The sequence below is a fragment of the Anoplophora glabripennis genome, unplaced genomic scaffold, assembly GCF_000390285.2.
Source record: "Anoplophora glabripennis isolate ALB-LARVAE unplaced genomic scaffold, Agla_2.0 scaffold781, whole genome shotgun sequence".
Taxonomy (NCBI): Eukaryota; Metazoa; Arthropoda; class Insecta; order Coleoptera; family Cerambycidae; genus Anoplophora; species Anoplophora glabripennis.
In genome coordinates, this window is record NW_019416935.1 from 26742 (window position 1) to 46520 (window position 19779).

At 32.7% G+C, this 19779-nt stretch overlaps 2 protein-coding genes across 2 annotated transcripts; both read left to right on the forward strand.

The window, feature by feature from the left end:
* The first annotated feature begins 1053 nt into the window (after positions 1 to 1053).
* LOC108911839 (zinc finger protein 99-like) lies at positions 1054 to 4842 on the forward strand. Its single transcript, XM_023455722.1, has 3 exons — positions 1054 to 1154; positions 1716 to 2146; positions 2956 to 4842. The coding sequence occupies exons 2-3, from the start codon at positions 1860 to 1862 to the stop codon at positions 4232 to 4234; spliced, it is 1566 nt and encodes a 521-aa protein (XP_023311490.1). The 5' UTR covers positions 1054 to 1154; positions 1716 to 1859; the 3' UTR covers positions 4235 to 4842.
* An 8597-nt stretch (positions 4843 to 13439) lies between these two features.
* Positions 13440 to 16429, forward strand: LOC108911847 (zinc finger protein 90-like). Its single transcript, XM_018716898.1, has 4 exons — positions 13440 to 13584; positions 13665 to 13961; positions 14041 to 14339; positions 14705 to 16429. The coding sequence occupies exons 1-4, from the start codon at positions 13468 to 13470 to the stop codon at positions 16158 to 16160; spliced, it is 2169 nt and encodes a 722-aa protein (XP_018572414.1). The 5' UTR covers positions 13440 to 13467; the 3' UTR covers positions 16161 to 16429.
* The last annotated feature ends 3350 nt before the right edge of the window (positions 16430 to 19779 follow it).

Here is a 19779-nt window from a genome sequence, read left to right on the forward strand (position 1 = left end):
CCCTCCCCTCCCGCGCTAGCCTAAGGGCCACCTTAGCAAAGCGCATCCCAGGCTGCATAGCCGCACTACCCTACCCAACCATACCACACATAAACATGACACTACCCCCGGGGTTTACACAGACGAGCCGGCGAAGCAAGAAGAGCGCCAGAAGAAAGGGCCCTAGCCGGCGGGGCCCAGCCAGGACAAAAGGAGGTCCCACAAAGCGCCTACACCGGCCGCATTTGCGGTCGGGGTAGACGACGGATGGGGCCCACCTACGAAGGCTGTCCAGGCCTACACGAGATGAGGCAGGATAAAGAGGGATAATCCCCCTCGATCCCAAATCATTGAGGCCAATTTCTAGCCATAGAATAATGGCGCGAATGCCAGATCTAATTAAGATCAATATTCTAGATTAACTTGTAGTACTTTTACTAGATATTAGGTGACGCCACATATCTTGAAAGATTAAATTTTTATAAAACTTTAATCACTAACTAGATGTGCTGTTATCATATATGTGTAGTATTATATATATGGCTGTGCTTCAAAAAGTAATAATTCAAATTAGCTTTTAAGGTCAGCTGGCTATCTACCATGTCGGTGATGACCAAAAAGAAAAGAAGAAGAAGAAGAATAAGGAATTTTAAGGCCTATGGGACAAATGATCGAATGTAGGTTATGTATTACTACTAATTGTTTGGTAAACATTCTTGTAATTTTGGAATATTTCCTTCCTAGGCAGAAAATAGAAAACATGCAGCCGGGAAACTTTAAAGAACCAATTTGTAAGCTGTTTTAATATCGAAAACGATAGAAACTAAGAAATTATAGGGGAAGTCGTAAGAAACGCTCACGAAGAGGTTTTGCCAAAAACAGTAAGAATCAATTATTCCTTTTATTGTTTGTTAATTTATTTAGTGGCACTAGATCTACTCCAACTAGCTAGATCTTTTTATTAGATTTTTATTATTTTTCCTTATGTCACTTCCAGTAAAACATCACAGGTTGACATAAAAGAAATATATCTAAAGGAGAAAGGAAATATCCGCTTATTCGATGTATCTGAAAATGAGAGAATTTGTCGATTATGTATTCAGTTGGTAACATTTGGATTTGTATCACTAAATGAAGTGGACGTTGACATAATTCATACATATATACCACAAGTGGTAAGTATATTTCTTGGGAAAATATTTACCACAGCGGAAAACTCAAGAAAATGTGTAGTGTATGCCCACTCTTAATTTTCCAATTTGTTGAACATAAATCTGCAGATAATTTTGTGCAATTGGACCTAGGTAGCTTTCAAGAAACGATATTATTCAAAATTCTAATCTGTATACTTAGCCCCACCTTCGTATCATTCTTATTTAGAAAGTGTTATACGTGCAGCAAATAGCTTAATTATTCAATGAAATAAAGTAAAAAGTTCTTTCTAATGTTGAAAAATATTATTTATTAATAAACCTGATAATTGACCTTAATTATTTTGCTATAAAGTATTTATAATGGGTTTATTTATAAATTAGTAAGTAAAATAATAATACGATAATTTTAGTTCCACTGGAACAATAATTTGGCAAATGGGGTTGGCAACCTTGTTGTCTTGTTTTATAATGTGAACTATAAAGTTATGTACTTTTTCTGCATACTTATTTTTCTGTCTTTTGGTTTCTTTAAAAACATTAGCTGTTCTGCCAGAAATTAACACTAATACATTTTAATTGTAGAACATCGGTGCTACCAGGGATCCTGTTATATGTGGACCCTGTTTTAACTCACTCCATACTCACGGAATTTTTTTAAATAACTGCCTTGATGCACAGATAATATATCGAAACATTGATAAACAGACTTATATTAAAACTGAAGAGATGGAAATAAAACTCGAAGAAGATTGTCATGATACTCACTGGAAATATGAATTTGATAAGCCGTCTTATATTAAACCTGAAGAAATTGAAATAGAACTGGAAGATGGTCAAGATGCGCAGAACAAATACAAAAGTATTGATAAGCAGTCTTACGTTAAAACTGAACAGATTGAAATCAAACTGGAAAAAGACCATGAAGCTCAGGAGAAATATGAAAGTGCCGATGACCAGTCTTGTATTAAATTTGAAGAGATTGAAATAAAGACAGAGAAAGATGATGAGGAACGGTAAAGCAAAGTATTTCTATTTTAGTAATCAGAAGCTTAAGATGTCATTATAGATATTTAAAAATGTTTTGATGTTTTTATAATACGCATAGTGAAACATGCGTTAGTTGCTAACCCTGGCCAGTTCGATAATCGTATTGGTTTTCAAAATTAATATTCTGTTTCCTATTTCAGTTTTTTTTATTAGAAATATTTTATTTATCTCAAAGTTCAAATATTTCAAAAAAATTTTCTATAAAAAATCTTATAAAATAAAGTCAAATAGACATACCAGAAATCGAGGAAAGGTAAGCAAAAGATACCTAACCTCGCAGATCTCCTAATTGTTGATATTACAGGAAACTACTCTATGGGGTACATTCCTCAACTAGCACTAAATTACACCATCATAAATAATTATCCAAAATATCAACTAAAAATGATATGTCTAAATATAATTGGTATAAAAACACATACCTGACATCAAAAATGTTAAATAATGGAATAATGCAAAGAAATATTTCTTATTTTTGTTGTTCTAACATCACCTTCGACAAAGACCCCCGATGAAAAATAGCCACTATAGAAAGATCTTACTGTTTCCACATTTCACTCAGAATTGTTGATTCAGGTACCCTCCTTTCGAGTGGAATTTATAAACATTAAGAGAACAACATTATGTACATATATGTATATAAAAAAATGAAACTTTTAGAAAAAAATTTGAAACAACAGTAGATGTTGGTTGACATTTTTTGTTGGTCTTTCTCAGTGGTGATGAATTATTTTGTGCAGCAGACAGATTTCATGAACAATTTTAATTTTTTCAGTGATTCCTCAAACGACTTAAAGGATGAAGCAATTGAACCCAAAAGGAGCTGCAAATCGGAGCATTTAGGGAAGTGCAATACTGGTAGTTTTGAAAGTAATAATAAGTATGATTTAACTAAGCATCGTTTTTGGCATAAAGACCCTTCGGAAATACCAATGTACTCATGTGAAACCTGTAACTTTGAGAGTAAGGATAAAGGTTACATGAAAAGACATCAGTTATTGCACAAAGATACTTCAGAAATTCAAATGTACAAGTGTGATACTTGCACTTACGAAACTAGATATAAGAATTGCCTCAAAGATCATCAATTAACTCACAAAGATCCTTCGGAAATCCAAATGTACAGATGTAACTCATGTGATTATGAAACTAAATATAAGTATAATCTAAGAAAACATCAGTTATTGCACAAGGATCCTTCAGAAATCAAACTGCTACAGTTAACACACAAAGATCGCTTGAAGATCCTAATGTACAAATGTGATATGTGTAGTTATGAAACTAAATATAAAAATCGTCTTAAAAGGCATCATTTATCGCACAAGGACCCTTCGGAAATCCAAATGTACAAATGTGATGCTTGTGCTTATGAAACTAAACATCAGAATAATTTGAAAGTGCACCAGTTAAAACACAAAAGTTCTTCAGAAATCCGATTGTACAAGCATGATACATGTAGTTATGAAGCTAAACATAATTATAAAATGTCCCACAAAAACACTTTGAAAATTCAACTGTTCAAATGTGAAACATGCAGTTTTGAAACTAAGCATGAGAGTCAAATCAAAAGGCATCAATTAACACACAAAGATCGTTCAAAAATCAACATGTACAAGTGTGATACTTGCACATATGAAACTAAGTATAAAGGGCATCTGAAAGTACATCAGTTATCACACACTTCTGAACTCAAAATGTACAAGTGTGATGAATGTATTTATGAAACAAATTACATCAGCAACCTAAAATCGCATCAGTTGAAACATAAAGATCCCTCGAAAATCCAAATGTACAAGTGTGATACATGCAGTTACGAATCCAAGTTCAGAAGCAATCTAAAATTGCATCAGTTAATTCACAAGGATCCTTCGAAAATCCAAATGTACATGTGTCATTCATGTACTTATGAAACTAGATTCAAGGGCGATCTAAACAAACATCAGCTAATACACAAAGACCCCTCGGAAATTCAAATGTACAAATGTGGTATTTGTACCTATGAAACTAAATATAAAAAAAGTCTCAAAAATCATCGATTGATGCATGTACCGTAAATAAATAAATTAAATATAAGAAGGATCTAAATATGTGAGTGTGATATGTGTAGTCGGGAAACTAATTTTAAAAACACGTCAGCCATAGAAAATCTTCAGAAGTTCAAAAGTACTTAGGTATATGTATCTTCAAATTTACATTAAAATATTTTCTTCAGTTTCCTTATTCAATTCATGAGGACATTCAAACAATTATGGGGGACTTTGAAACCTTTGTCGGTCTGTCGAACATCTTAAATTGATATTATCAGTTAAGATTTATTAACTATAATAGTTTATCCTTCAGAGAGTGATTCTAAACGCTCAACTTCGAAATCATGCAACTATTTACAGCCACTAAATCTATCTTGTTTTTTATTTTAAAATACCAATTAGGTGCAAAGCCTTTGGATTCTCTGAGATTTACTAATTCAGATTTGTATAATGTATTGTTATATATTAATTGTTTTAAGATATTTGTCAAGAAACTTATAATTTGATATTTTTGTGGTGAGTTTTTACATCTTACAACCTGGAGTATACTATTTAGTTACTATGTGCTTATGTTTATAGAAGTTTAAGGCTACCAACTTTTAGAGTAAAAACCATTTGTAATAATTTGTGCTTATTGACCATTTGTTTAAATATTAAGAATAAAAATAAAAATTAAAACCACTTGTATTATTTCCTATTCCTTGGCCAAGTTATTAAAACTATAGATACATATACAGGGTGTTTATCAAGTGTTTGTACAAACTTTAAAGGGTGAATCTTTGACTAATTTTAAGGTAAAAAGTTCATATGAACATGGATCCGCAACGGCTTGGTTCTTGAGACACAGGGCGTCAAAAAAAAGTGGTATTTTGATCATATTTTTTTCTAATTTTCACTAATTTGGTGACAGTAATTTGTAAAGTGATAATGTAACATAGCACATGACTCTCTTTCCTTCACCCTTTATTAAAAGAAATCTACGCCAATGTCAATTTCAATTTCTTTAAATTGCCATAATAGTTTTATTTAAAAATATCTCAGGATTTATTGAAATTTTTAGTATTTTTTGAAATAATAAATACAAACTGTTCTCTTACCTTGTTTTTCTTTCATGTTGAGATCAATATTAAAAAATCTTCTACTGAGTTTTATAGCATGAATTATTTCAATCAGGAGGAACATCGGGTGTAAATCCTATAGATTGAGCACCACACTTGGAATCCATTGTATTAATTTGTTTGGAGTTCTTTAAACGACATATTGGAGTGCCTTTTGTATCAGAACCTTCAAAATATAGGCCTCCGTTATTAGCCAGTTTGTACATCTCGACGCTTATTCTACTCTTTTTGTGTCTGTGCTAAGGTAAAATTGAAAAATGCAAACGTCAAACGTTTATAGGTTATGATTGTTTAGATTGAAATTTCTACATAGAATTTTCCGATCCTAACCAGAAAAAACATAAACATGCACCCGGGAAATTTTAAAGGAATATTCTGCAGGCTGTGTCTTAATACTGAAAACGATAGAAATTACGAAGAAATCGGGGAAGTTTTAAAGAAGGCTCTAGAAGTAGTTCTCCCGAATCTGGTAAGATCCAATTACTACTTTCATGTTTATAGGGTAGTTCATTTTTATATATTCAATTGCGAATACATTTCAGAACTTGGAGGAGAACAATAAACATGTTATGTGTAAAACATGTTCCGTAAAGTTATTGACCGCCTTTAATTTTAAATCTACGTGTATGTATACCGAGAGTATTATTTTTCCTTATGTTAATTCCAGTAAAGTGCCGCTTATTGACTTAAGAGAAATATATCTAAAGAAAAAAGGAAATATTCACTTAACCCATATATCAGAAAATGAGAGGATTTGTCGATTATGCATTCAATTGGTACCGTCTGGATTTGTGTCACTAAATGAAGTGGACGTTGACATAATTGATACATACATACCACAAATTGTAAGTATATTTTAAATGACTTAGGAAACTGTTTGGTAAATGTTATGATTTACTATAGTTGTAAAATAAAAAATGCACAAAATTTGCTCAAGCCACGGTTTTCTGGGTGCTGACCATGATTCTGCAGTTAATGTTTTGTGGTAGGACTTACTACTCAAAATTCTAACCTGTAAATTTAGCATCATCCTTATTCCTATTTAGAAATTACATACCGTAAATAGTGTTCAAAATATCTTGATCGTAAGTTTCATAATTCTAGGCTAACATATTTTCCATAATTTTAAGGAAAAATGTTTATTAAATTTTCATATTCAACACATCATTTGCATTTCCTGATATGCTTTCTCTATCAATCTAAACTTTACACAAATTATTTCAGCATGTGTTTTGTACCTACCATTTTTTTGCTAATAACGATCGAAAAGAATAAAATATGTGTTAAATATTTTACATAAACCTTTCGAAAAAAAACAAGTATTAGATGGCTTATTTTACATTTGATTCTGTTTCAAAATGGGTAAAGTCCTTGATAAACTCACCTTAAAAAAGTTATATGTACAGGGCAAGTTGTTTGTTTTCTACTTGTAAAATAAAATTTTAAAATCCTGAGTTTTTACAGCGGTTAATATTCTTCTACATATTTAAGAAAATCTATTTTACCTGTTTTTCTCTTCAAGTTCTTAAGACAATAGATTGCGAAATTAATAAAAATATATTTTTATTGTAGAATGTCAGTGCTACCAAAGATCCTATTATATGTGGACCATGTTTTCATTCGCTTCGTACGCATGGCAGTTTTTTAAAGAACTGTGTCAATGCACAGACGATATATGAAAACACTGATAGGGAAACTTACGTTAAAACTGAACAGATCGAAATGAGATTGGACGAAGATCGTCATGATGCTCAGGAGAAATATGAAAGTGTCAATACACAGTCTGATATTAAATCTGACGATATTGCAATAAAAGTAGAAAAAGATCAGGAGGAATATGAAATTGTTGATAGACCATGTTATATTAAACTTGAAGAGATTGGAATGAAACTTGAAGAAGATAGTTCAGATGCACAGGAGAGAAATAAATGTGTCGATAAGAAGTCTTTTATGAAAACTGAAGAGATTGAAATAAAACCGGAAGATGATCAAGATCCACAAGGGAAATATAAAAGTATTGATAAGCAGTTGTGGATTAAATCCGAAGAGATTGAAATAGAGACAGGGGAAGGGTAAGCTTCTCAAAATTAAAAAATTTACATTTTCTTTTAATGTAATGTTATTTTGTCATGACCTGTTAATATTTTAATGTTACGATATCATTTGAGGCACAGTGATGTCACAGACTTGCAGGCTATGCAAAGAATATTCAAATCTAAACAATTTTCCAGATAAAAGATCTCAGTATAATATAAACTCTATCAAATTTTAGAAAAAAGCTAATTTATTATTTTTGATGATGCGATCTCAATTTCTTGAAATGCTTTCATGAACAATTTAATTTTTTTCAGTGATTCCTGTTCATATTATGGGGATGAAACAAATGAAAACAAAAGGAGGCGCATTCTGGAGGATTTAGGAGAAATAAAGAATAAATATATGCTTACACCCGAAACAGGATTTAATGAAAATCAGTCAATACCTAAAGGTGTCTCAGAAATGAGAATGTACAAATGTGAAACATGCAGTTATGAAACTAGATATAAGAATCATCTGAAAACGCATCAATTAATACACAAGGATGCTTTAGAAATTCAAATGTACAAATGTGATACGTGTGGTTATGAAACGAAGTACCATAAGAGTCTGAAAATGCATCGGTTAACACACAAAGACCCTTCAGAAATTGAAATGTACAAATGTGATACTTGCACTTACGAAACTAAATATAAGAGATGTCTAAAAGATCATCAATTATCACACAAAGACTCTTCGGAAATCCAAATGTACACTTGTGAAACGTGTAATTTTGAAAGTAAACATAAAAGTTATTTGAAAAGGCATCAGTTATTACACAAAGATCCTTCAGAAATCCAAATGTACAACTGTGATACTTGTACCTACGAAACTAAATATAAAAAATGTTTAAAAGATCATCAATTAACACACAAAAACCCTTCAGAAATCCAAATGTACACATGCGAAACCTGTAATTTTGAAACTAAGCATAAAAATTATTTGAAGAGGCATCAGCTATCACACAAAGACCCTTCAGATATTAAAAAGTACAAGTGTGATACATGTAGTTTTGAAACTAAGTACCTTAAATGTCTGAAACTGCATCAGTTGTCGCACAAAGATCCTTCAGAAATCCAAATGTACACCTGCGATACTTGTACTTATGAAACTAAATATAAGGATTGCTTAAAAGAACATCAATTAACGCACAAAGACCCTTCGGAAATCCAAATGTACAAATGTGATTCATGTGACTATGAAACAAAATATAAATATAATCTAAAAAGGCATCACTTATTGCACAAGGACCCTTCAGAAAAGTTGATACAGGAAGATCCTTTAAAAATCATAATGTACAAATGTGATAAGTGTAATTACGCATCCAAATATAAAAATCATCTAAAAAGGCATCAGTTAACGCACGAAGACCCTGCAGAAATTCAAATGTACAAATGTAATGCTTGTACTTATAAAACTAAACATGAGAGTAATCTGAAAGTGCATCAGTTAACGCACAAAGGTTCTTCAAGGATACAAATGAACATGTGTGATACATATAGTAATGAAACTGGTCTTAAAAGCAATTTAGAAACACTTGAGTTAATACGCAATTATCCAGTAATTCAAACTAAAGATAAGTCCCGTGAAAACACTTCAGATTCCCAAATGTACAAGTGTGATATGTGTAGTTTTGAAACTAAGCATAAGAGCCATGTGAAAAGGCATCAGTTAACACACAAAGACCCCTCAGAAATCAACATGTACAAGTGTGGTACTTGTACTTATGTAACTAAATATAAAGGACATCTCAGAGTACATCAGCTGTCACACTCTTCAGAAATCAAAATATATAAGTGTGATATGTGTAGTTTTGAAACTAAGCATAAGAGCCACGTGAAAAGGCATCAGTTAACACACAAAAACCCCTCAGAAATCAACATGTACAAGTGTGGTACTTGTACGTATGCAACAAAATATAAAGGACATCTCAGAGTACATCAGCTGTCGCACTCTTCAGAAATCAAAATGTACAAGTGTGATACCTGTACTTATGAGACTAACTTCATAAGCAACCTAAAATCGCATCAGTTGAAACATAAAGATCCCTCAAAAATCCAAATGTACAACTGTGATACATGTAGATTTAAAACCAAGTTTAGAAGCAATTTAAAATCACACCTGTTAACACACAAAGACCCTTCAAAAATCCAAATATGTACTTATGAAACTAAATATAAGAGTGATCTAAATGAGCATCAGTTGATACACAAAGATGATTGAGAAATCCAAATCTACAAGCGTAATATGTGCATTTGCAAAACAATTTAAAAATGTGTAGGTCAATACAAACATTCTTCGTAGATGGTGGCAGATTTTGGGCGGGATTGGCTCCTAGAGATACCAAAAAAATGTTTGAACAATTCTTATATGATTTTGTTTGTTGAATACAGTGACATCTCAGTTTATTTCTTAGTTTTATGTTTTTGAAGAGATACTGCTGAAGTATGTTATTTCTAATGGCTTGTATACAGGGTGTTTGTAAATAAGTGCGAAATATTTTAGGGGGTGGTTGCTGAAGCTATTTTGTGAAAAAAAGTTCATATAAATGTCGGTCGAAATATGCTTTGTTTTCGAGATATAGAGTGTTTAAATTTTAATTTTTATTTATTTTTATTAATTATTTCAGAGTTTTTAAGATATTGACTCGAAATTTGAAAAACGCTTTGAAAGGATAAATGTGCATTTTTTTGGGGTAATCCGAATATTTCTACTTGCACCAGTGGCATTTGTGCGAGAATGCCACAACTTTTTTAATAAAAAAAATGGTAGGTACGCCACTGACTTTTTTCTCGTTTTATTATTTATTTTTGAAATTTGCCATCAATTCTGAATGAAATTGGTCTCTTCATTTTTTTCGTCGGATGCACCGTTTATGAGAAAAAAAAACATTTTATTGCAAATTGTGTATTTTTAATTTCTATTGATACATTATATAGTAGGTTGTTGTCAATATTTCTAAATAAAATACAACCATCAAATTTCGGATCAATATCTTTATAGCTCTTTGAAATAATTAATAAAAATAAATAAAAAATTAAAATTTAAACACTCTGTATCTCGGAAACGAAGTATATTTCGACATACGTTTATATGAACTCTTTTTCACAAAATAACTTGGGCAACCATCCCCTAAAATATTTCCCACTTTTTTACAATCACCCTGTATAATTTCTTCATTTATTTAATTCTGTTTATTACTTTTACAGTAATGTAATTTTTATATATGTAAATATATAAAAATTATTTTATGTATTAATGAAAACACTTTAAATTTGTCATTTGATTAGAGGAATTGTTATTAAAAATATTTCTCAATATATATTTAAAAGTTAAAGATTTATTAACTATCCTAGTTCATCACAACTATAGACACTATAGACATAACTCCAATTAAATCCTTCAAAACAAAATGCAAGAAACAAATGGATTTTTCCTAATAAGTAAAATTGTAATTTTTCATTTATTAGACCGATCGAAATAACTCATTTAGAGGGGAAAAAAAGAAAATTGTTACCTGGACTTTTATAAGTGGAAATGGTAAAGGGGCTTACAATAAACGAAAAGAAAAATGAATACATGAGCAGGGGTGACGGAGGTTTGATTTGGGGGGTTGAAAAGTTGTAAAAAATTGTATCATTGGGATTCCTGGCGAAAGTTGATGTCAAACAAAAAAGTATCTAATGCAAAAGTTGTAGATCATGCAGAAATCTACAATTTTTAAAGAGGTCACTTTTTTAGATAACCTCAAAATTTCCAAGAAAAATGCGAAAAACGATTTTTTCTGATTTTTCGTTTATTTCTCATTTCCGCAAAAGTAATTCAATTTTGACGAAACTTGGTGAAAGTATACCTTTCTGTGTCTTCAATAACCACAATAGATAAAAAAAAAACGAGAAGTTTCCGAGATATTGATTTTTTCCGGTCTGAAACACTTTTTTTTTCTAAGAAAAATCATCGTACAGAGTTCTGCCGGTGATAATTTTTGTCGTTTTGACATATACTTTTTGGTGAAATAAAAAAATCTGATCACAGTTCAAAAAATGACGCAACAGTGAATTTTTCAGTAATTGTTGATAATTTGATTAAATTAAAAAAAAATCAAGAACTGATTACACCATTCAATACTACGGAAAAATACAAAAAAGACTGACAGTATTGATATAAACAGTAAGTCGAATTAATTTTTTGAAGACATAGGTACATCAATAAATTATTATAATTTGCTGTTTTTGCTGATTTTTGTGGTACCGTTTTACATCTTACAATCTTGAGCCTACTATTTAATTTATACATATAACGATAATGCTGTTGTCCACTGAAGATTTTTGTCGGAGTTGGTTGTTCACGGGAAATATCGAAGTCGCAACTTTGATCTGAAAGCAAAATTATTATTTTTCTGCATGTTTTCTACAAATATGAACCTCACTGCGGGTAAAAATTGTGAAAAGTTTTGGCAAGTGTTTGAAAAGAATTTAATCAAGTTTTACCTTTTTTTCACTGTTTTTGAATGAAAAACACCTTTAAAATTATTATATCATCCCAATTGTTGGTCATGTTCTTTGTAATATCATAGAGAAACTTTTAATCTTCATAATCTTCATTTTTTGAGTTAGAGTTTCCGTGAATAAAAAAATGCTGTTTCGTGTAAAAAGCGTTTGAAGATTTCCGAAAACTAGAAATTTGAGAAAGTTATCTATAATATAGAGTGCTTTTCGATCAATCAGCGATTCCAGTACCATATAACAGTCCTTCCTCGCAGCTAACCTACGCCTCCACGGCGTGGGGTAACGCGGCAAAAAGCCACTTAAAGTCATTACTGGCTGTGAAAACATAGCCCTCCGCACGGACACCGACGCGCCATGGTACGTAAGAAACACTGACATATTACGAGACTTACAATACACAAACGCTACACAGACAATAAGACAAAACGCGGAGAAACGGTTAGACGTAGCCGCTAGACATGACAATTCCCAAGCCCTTGACTACGTACCCGGCGTGACAGACAAACACAAAAGACCTAGACACCAACTTTTTGACCATGGGTGACCCCAACGAAATCCCCCCATGCTCGTTAACCTTTTCTGTTTCAGAGACCGCCAGGATCAAGAAACGAAGACAACGACACACACACANCTGGTACGTAAGAAACACTGACATATTACGAGACTTACAATACACAAACGCTACGCAGACAATAAGACAAAACGCGGAGAAACGGTTTGACGTAGCCGCTAGACATGACAATTACCTCAGGCAAGCCCTTGACTACGTACCCGACGTGACAGACAAACACAAAAGACCTAGACACCGCGCCGCGCGCCATTCTGAAACGTACCTAGACACCAACTTTTTGACCATGGGTGACCCCAACGAAGTCCCCCCATGCCCGGTAACCTTTTCTGTTTCAGAGACCGCCAGGATCAAGAAACGAAGACAACGACACACACACACACACACCCACACACACACACACACACACAGACACACACACAGACACAGACACACACACACACACACACCCGCGCGCGCACGCACACCCCATACCCTCCTTTCCCCTCCCCTCCCGCGCTGTGCTAAGGGCCATCATAGCAAAGCGCATCCCAGGCTGCATAGCCGCACTACCCTACCTAACCATACCACACATAAACATGACACTACCCCCGGAGTTTACACAGACGAGCCGGCAAAGCAGGAAGAGCGCCAGAAGAAAGGGCCCTAGCCGGTGGGGCCCAGCCAGGACAAAAGGAGGTAACACAAAGCGCCTACACCGGCTGCATTTGCGGTCGGGGTAGACGACGGATGGGCCCCACCTACGAAGGCTGTCCAGGCCCACACGAGATGAGGCAGGATAAAGAGGGATAATCCCCCACGATCCCTAATCATTGAGGCCAATTTCTAGCCATGGAATAATGGCGCAGTGTTAAAATAAATTATCAGCGCATTATACGATGCGTTCCCGTACTATAACAGATATGTGAATTGTAGGTAGTCCCTCCTCTATGACCTGATGTTCTATGAGGTATAGGTTATGTTTATAGAAAAATTGAAAAATTTAAATAAATGGAAGGTAGGAAAGCAATATTTTGCAGACTTTGCATAAATATTGTGAGCAATGGAAATTTTACAGTAATAGACGAATCTACGAGGGAAATTATAAAAACAGTTTCACTGAATCTGGTACGTTATTCGTTGTTTTGTTGACTATTAATTTAACTAGTGGAATCATGTTACTATTTCAATAGAAAATTATATTTCAGGACTTAGGCAACTATAAACATATCATGTGTTCTACCTGTTCCATTAAACTGTATTCTGCGTTTGACTTTAAATCCACTTGTCTCTATGTTGAGGATAAGATTGTTTCTTATGTTAATCCAAAAATTTCCTTCGTCGACTTAAGAGAAGTTTATTTAAAGGAACAAAAGAGCAAACCGTTCATTAAAATGGAAGATGACCAGAAAATATGTCGATTATGTTTGCAGTCCGTTAGTGAGGGATTTGTGTCATTTCATGAAGAGAAGTTAGAGATGATTATTAGATACATCCCAGAAGTGGTAAATATCCATTTTACATACATTCTAATGTTAATAATAAATAAATATATCCATACCTTTATGAACTCTTGTTTCGTAGAATTTTGGCTTCACCGAAGATCCTGTCATTTGTAATCAATGTTTTAATTCGCTAAAAGTGCACGATAGTTTCATAAAGACCTGTTCAGATGTTGAAAAACAAATTCAGAACATAGGTGACAACAAAATCATAGATTTAGGGGCGTGTGATGCCTTTATTAAACGAGAAGAGAATGAAATTGAATTTGGAGATGAACAGATGGAGGGGTTAGTTAAAACTGAAAAAGAGTTGGAAACAGATGAAATGCTGTTAGAAACGGAAGAAATTGACATAAAATTTGAGGGAGAGGAATGGGAAAGGTGAGAAATTTGAGAAAAATTTAGGTATATTAGATTGACTGATAGAAATATCAAAATACATATGTTTTAATGTTTTTATCTATAGATTTTAAACACTTCTGTATTAACAAAATCTAAAAAAATGCCCTAAACTTATTCAGTCCTGTCAAATACTTTCCACTATATAATAAAAATTTTAAAATGCACATTTACTTTCAATCCAAGGTTACATGCTTATTTACTTAGTTTTTAGTTGCATTATTAATGATAATAGACACACAATGTAAATTTAACAATTAATCTATTTCCCAAAAATCTTGTTGGGAAAAAAATGTGCATATTTCAGTTATAATATTGATTCCATTCAACAGTTTTTATTTTTTTAGTGATTCTTCATCCAACATCATAAACAAATATGATGCTCCATCCATGGTACCATCACATAATAATAACGGTTACAAAAATGAGTTTAACAGAGACCCTTCAGATATCAAAATGTACAAGTGCGATTATTGTACATATAAAGCTAAATATAAGGGTGGTTTAAGGAGACATCAGTTGACGCACAAAAATATTTCAGCAATTCAAGCAATCCAAATGTTCAAGTGTGATACATGCACTTATAAAAGTAAGCATAAAAGTCATCTAAATAAGCATAAGTTAACACACAAAGATGCTTCAGAAATTCAAATGTACAAGTGTGATACTTGTTCTTATGAGACTAAATATAAGGGTGATTTAAAAAAGCATCAATTAACACACAAAGACCCTTCAGAAATTAAAATGTACCAATGTGATGCATGCAATCATAAAACTAAACATAAGAGTGATCTAAAAGTGCATCAGTTAATGCACAAAGACCCTTCGGAAATGGAAATGTACAAATGTGATACTTGTACTTATGAAACTAATCAAAAGGGTCGCCTAAGAATGCATCAGTTATTGCACAAAGACCCTTCGGAAATCAGAATGTACAAATGTGACACTTGTACTTATGAAACTAAATTTAGCAGTCATCTGAATGTGCATCAGCTATCTCACAAAGATTCTTCAAATACCAAAATGTACAAGTGTGAATCTTGTACTTACGAGACTAAGTATAAAAGTCATTTGAAAAGGCATCAGTTATCGCACAAAGATCCTTCGGATATTCAAATGTATGAGTGTTTCACTTGTTCTTATAAAACTAAATTTAAGAGTGATTTAAAAGTGCATCAGTCGATTCACAAAAACGTTTCTGAAATCCAAATGTACAAATGTGACTCTTGTGCCTATAAAACTAAGTATAACAGACATCTAAAACTGCATCAGTTATTGCACAAAGACCCTTCGGAAATGGAAATGTACAAATGTGATGCTTGTACTTATGAAACTAAAAATAGGAGTCATCTGAAAGCGCATCAGTTATGGCACAAAGACCCTTTGGAAATTGAAATGTACAAATGCGATACGTGTACTTACGAGACTATAAACAGGAGTCATCTGAAAGGGCATCTATTATCACACAAAGACCCCATAAAAACCAAAATATACAAATGTGAATTGTGTACTTATGAAAGTAAGTATAAGAGTCATTTGAAAAGGCATCAATTATTGCACAAAGACCCTTCGGAAATCCAAATGTACAAGTGTGATACTTGTACGTATGAAACTAAATATAACAGTGATCTAAAAGTGCATCAGTTATCGCACAAAGATCCTTTAGATATCCAAATGTATAAATGTGATAATTGTACTTACGAAACTAAACATAAAAAGAGCCTCAAACACCATCTATCTAGACATAGGAACCCTTCCACAGCGAGTAGGAATAAGATACTTGTGACTAAATGCAGTAAATAAATACTATTCTACAGGCCTAGGGTCAATGGAATATGTTTTTGGAACTAAATAGTTTGAAAATTGCTGAAACTCCAAGGGTATAAATGTACGAGTGGAACAAACATGGTTTCCAGACAAGGCATAAAACAGTCTAAATAGATATGAGGTACTAAGTACTTACTATGTTCAAAATTAACCATAGAAGTGCAGTAGACAACCAGGCAAATGTAATTAATTGAACAGTAAATTTTGTATATCATTGCATTATATTTATTAAAACAGCATTTGTATCATTAAAATACCCCTAAAATATTATTTATTCAAATTATATTAAATTAACCTTTTATTATTTACCCAGAAAAAGATTTTAAAACTTGGTTTGGAATTAAATTTCATTTGAATTTCTTTTCGTGGGCTTAGAAATTATCCCCTAAAAACAAAATGGGTCCCACGTTTCATTACAAAAATATAATCACTTTAATTTTTGCGAGCCGTCATTACATTACTGGTATAATTAATATTCCTTTAAGTGATATTGGCGATGAACATCATCCTGAAAAGCTCGTAACCTGCTAAATCTGTCTGTCAAGACCACGTAACTGTAATTTAATGTTAGTGTTTTAGGGTTAACGGTACGAGTTAAAATTAACAATGATATAAAATTATTTATTTATGCCTTTAATATCAATTATTTCTAGAGTTAAGAATGTCACATGTTTTTCCAGATGTATCAAATGATTTTTAATTTTTTTTTTTAGTAAATAAAATTTTGTCTAATATCGAACAGTTAACATCATAATATATAATATAACCGAGATTTTTTCCTAACATTTTTTATTTTTTTTTGGGAATGGTAGTATACCTTCGCAACTTTGTTTCTGTATCAATAAACATATCAGGAAACTATTTGTTTACTTTGAACTTTACTTCTCTTTCTCTACTATCACTGCTTCATTGATGTGATTCTCAAATATCTGAATTTGAAGAATTTTCCACGAGCTTCTCTTTTTCTATCCTGTTATCACCATCAAAATGCTTTGACTTCAGCGTTTATTGTTTATTTTTTTGTTGAATCTTTGCGGCAAGAGACTTGTATACCCTTGCTCCTATAGTGAATGAGATTGGCTTGACAGCAGAAATCAGTTTTGAATTTATTTACTTTTATTACATTTTCATTCCCTTGAGAACTCTTCCTTTTTTTAGCCCTTCTTTCACTACTTTGACGAGAATCATCAATGTTCTTGTCTGTTCGGCAAGTAAAAATATGCGGCAGTACTTCAGGTTTCATGCGAATGTTAACTTTGCTTAATTTGTACTCTAGATAGTTTTCCATATCTTCTTCCAACTGAAAAAAAAATTGATATATATACCTAAATAATTGGTTTACTATAACATAAACTACTTAAACTAGGTACTAAATTTAAAAAAAATAATAAAGAGATGTATATACAGGGCGTTTTGAATGGAGTAGCATAAATGATACCAGTGAATCTACATTTCAAAAGAACACGATCTGCAAAAAATCGCCTTAGTAAAATGTTCAAAAAATTATGAAAATTGGCTATAATTTGAAAACCGAACTAGGTACAACAAATTTTTTACAGGTTGTTTACTAATACAGATGCGAGTTTTCAACTATTTTTCGAAAATTTTAACCCCTCGAAAGGGGTTGAAATAACCACCCCTCAAGCCATTTTTTGCCATAACTTTTATATTTCGTAAAAACTCGATATCCAAAAATACGCATTAGATAAACTGGTTCTTTTAGAAACTTTTACCTCTCTAGCAATTTTCCTTTAAAACTTTTCGTTTATTAATAAAAAAATAAAATGTATTACCATTCACCTCACACCGTATATGATTGCAATCAATCAAAGAAAAACTAAGTGTGCTGCTGTCATGCCAGTTGTCACAATTAACTCTTCTGTAAGTTGTCACTGTTATCAGCTAAATACTTTTTGGGTGTAAATTAACAAGAATTATGCCAAATTTTACTAATGATGAATATGTGGACATGCTACAAGTGTTTTTTTCTACGATCGTGCAAAATTTACTACTTATTGCACTACCTACTGTGCCAAAAGTTTAACTTTTTTTACAGTAGTACAAAAAAAATATTGATTACAAGTTTAATCTAAGCATATCCATAAGTACCTAACGTCTGACATTGACAATTTGCGCAATTAATTTCCAGTTGTCAGTTAAAATTTTAATATTATGTAAAATACTGTTAAATAAAATTTGAAATAAAAACAATCGTAGAAAAAATGTTGCGTGCAACATGTGCAAAAAGCATATTTGTTGCACTTAACATGATTGCAGCTCTCAACTTCGTCTCGAGCTGCAAACTTCATGCATCGTACAACAAATACACACTCTTTACAGTAGTTGCACAAATAACTGTTTGAATGTCGCAGAAACTTTTATTAAATAGAAGTACAATGAAAACGAAACTAAGAAATAATTTATTATCAAAAAGAGAAAAAACAATAAACTTAGTTAAAGGACATTTTCAAAATAATTACCACATCTTTCTAAACACAACCTAACACGTTCATCAAAGTTGTTACGGACTCGAGCAAAAATAATGGGATTGTTGCGAATTTCATCAGCCGCCGCGAATATTCTTTCCTGTAGCTCTTCAACACTGTCAGCTGGGGTTGCATAAACAATACTTTTTATATATGTCCCCAAAAGAAAAAATCCATGGGCGTTAGATCGGGAGAACGTGCAGGCCAAGAGATGGGTGCCTCATTGCCGCGACCTATCCAATGATTCGGGTAATTTAAATTAAGCCACCGCCTAACTACTACAGTGCTGTAAGCAGGAGCCCCGTCATGCATATACCACATGGCCTGACGTACATTTAATGGTACTTCCTCCAGAAGCGGTGGTAGATGCTCATTTAAGAACTGCAAATATTCAACAGCACCAAGTCGATGAGGTAAAACAAAAGGGCCGACAAGCACATTTTCTACAATTCCTGCCCAAATGTTTAAACTAAAATTATGTTGAAATGTTGTCATAGATACTTCGTGAGGATTTTCATGAGCCCAGGAATGAAGATTGTGCATATTGGTTAAACCATGTCTTTGAAAAGTTGTTTCATCTGTGAAAAGTATTTTTGAGGCAAAATTCAAATTATTTCTTAGAATATTAAGATACGATTCGCAAAAAACAACTCGCTTATGCATGTCTGGTTTAAATAGAGCTTGAACTGGCCGGTGGTGAAAAGGATATAATAAATTATCATGGACAATATTCCAAACAACACTATGGGACACATTTAAGTGCATTGCTGTTTTTCTAGTAATAGTCTAACGATTTTCGTCATACTCTTCAAGTACTGCATCCCCAAGATAAATAGTACGAACAGTAGTTCTTCGGCCGGTACCCTCAATATGCGGCTGTATTTTTCCAATTTCCCGAAGTCTTCTACCGCCAAAAAAGTTTGTCTGTGGGGAACTTGACGATTTGGATATCTCATTATACGCTCTTGTTGCCGCAGCACAGTTTTTGCGACATTCAAAATACACTTGTAGCATGTCCACATATTCATCATTAGTAAAATTTGGCATAATTCTTGTTAATTTACACCCAAAAAGTATTTAGCTGATAACAGTGACAACTTACAGAAGAG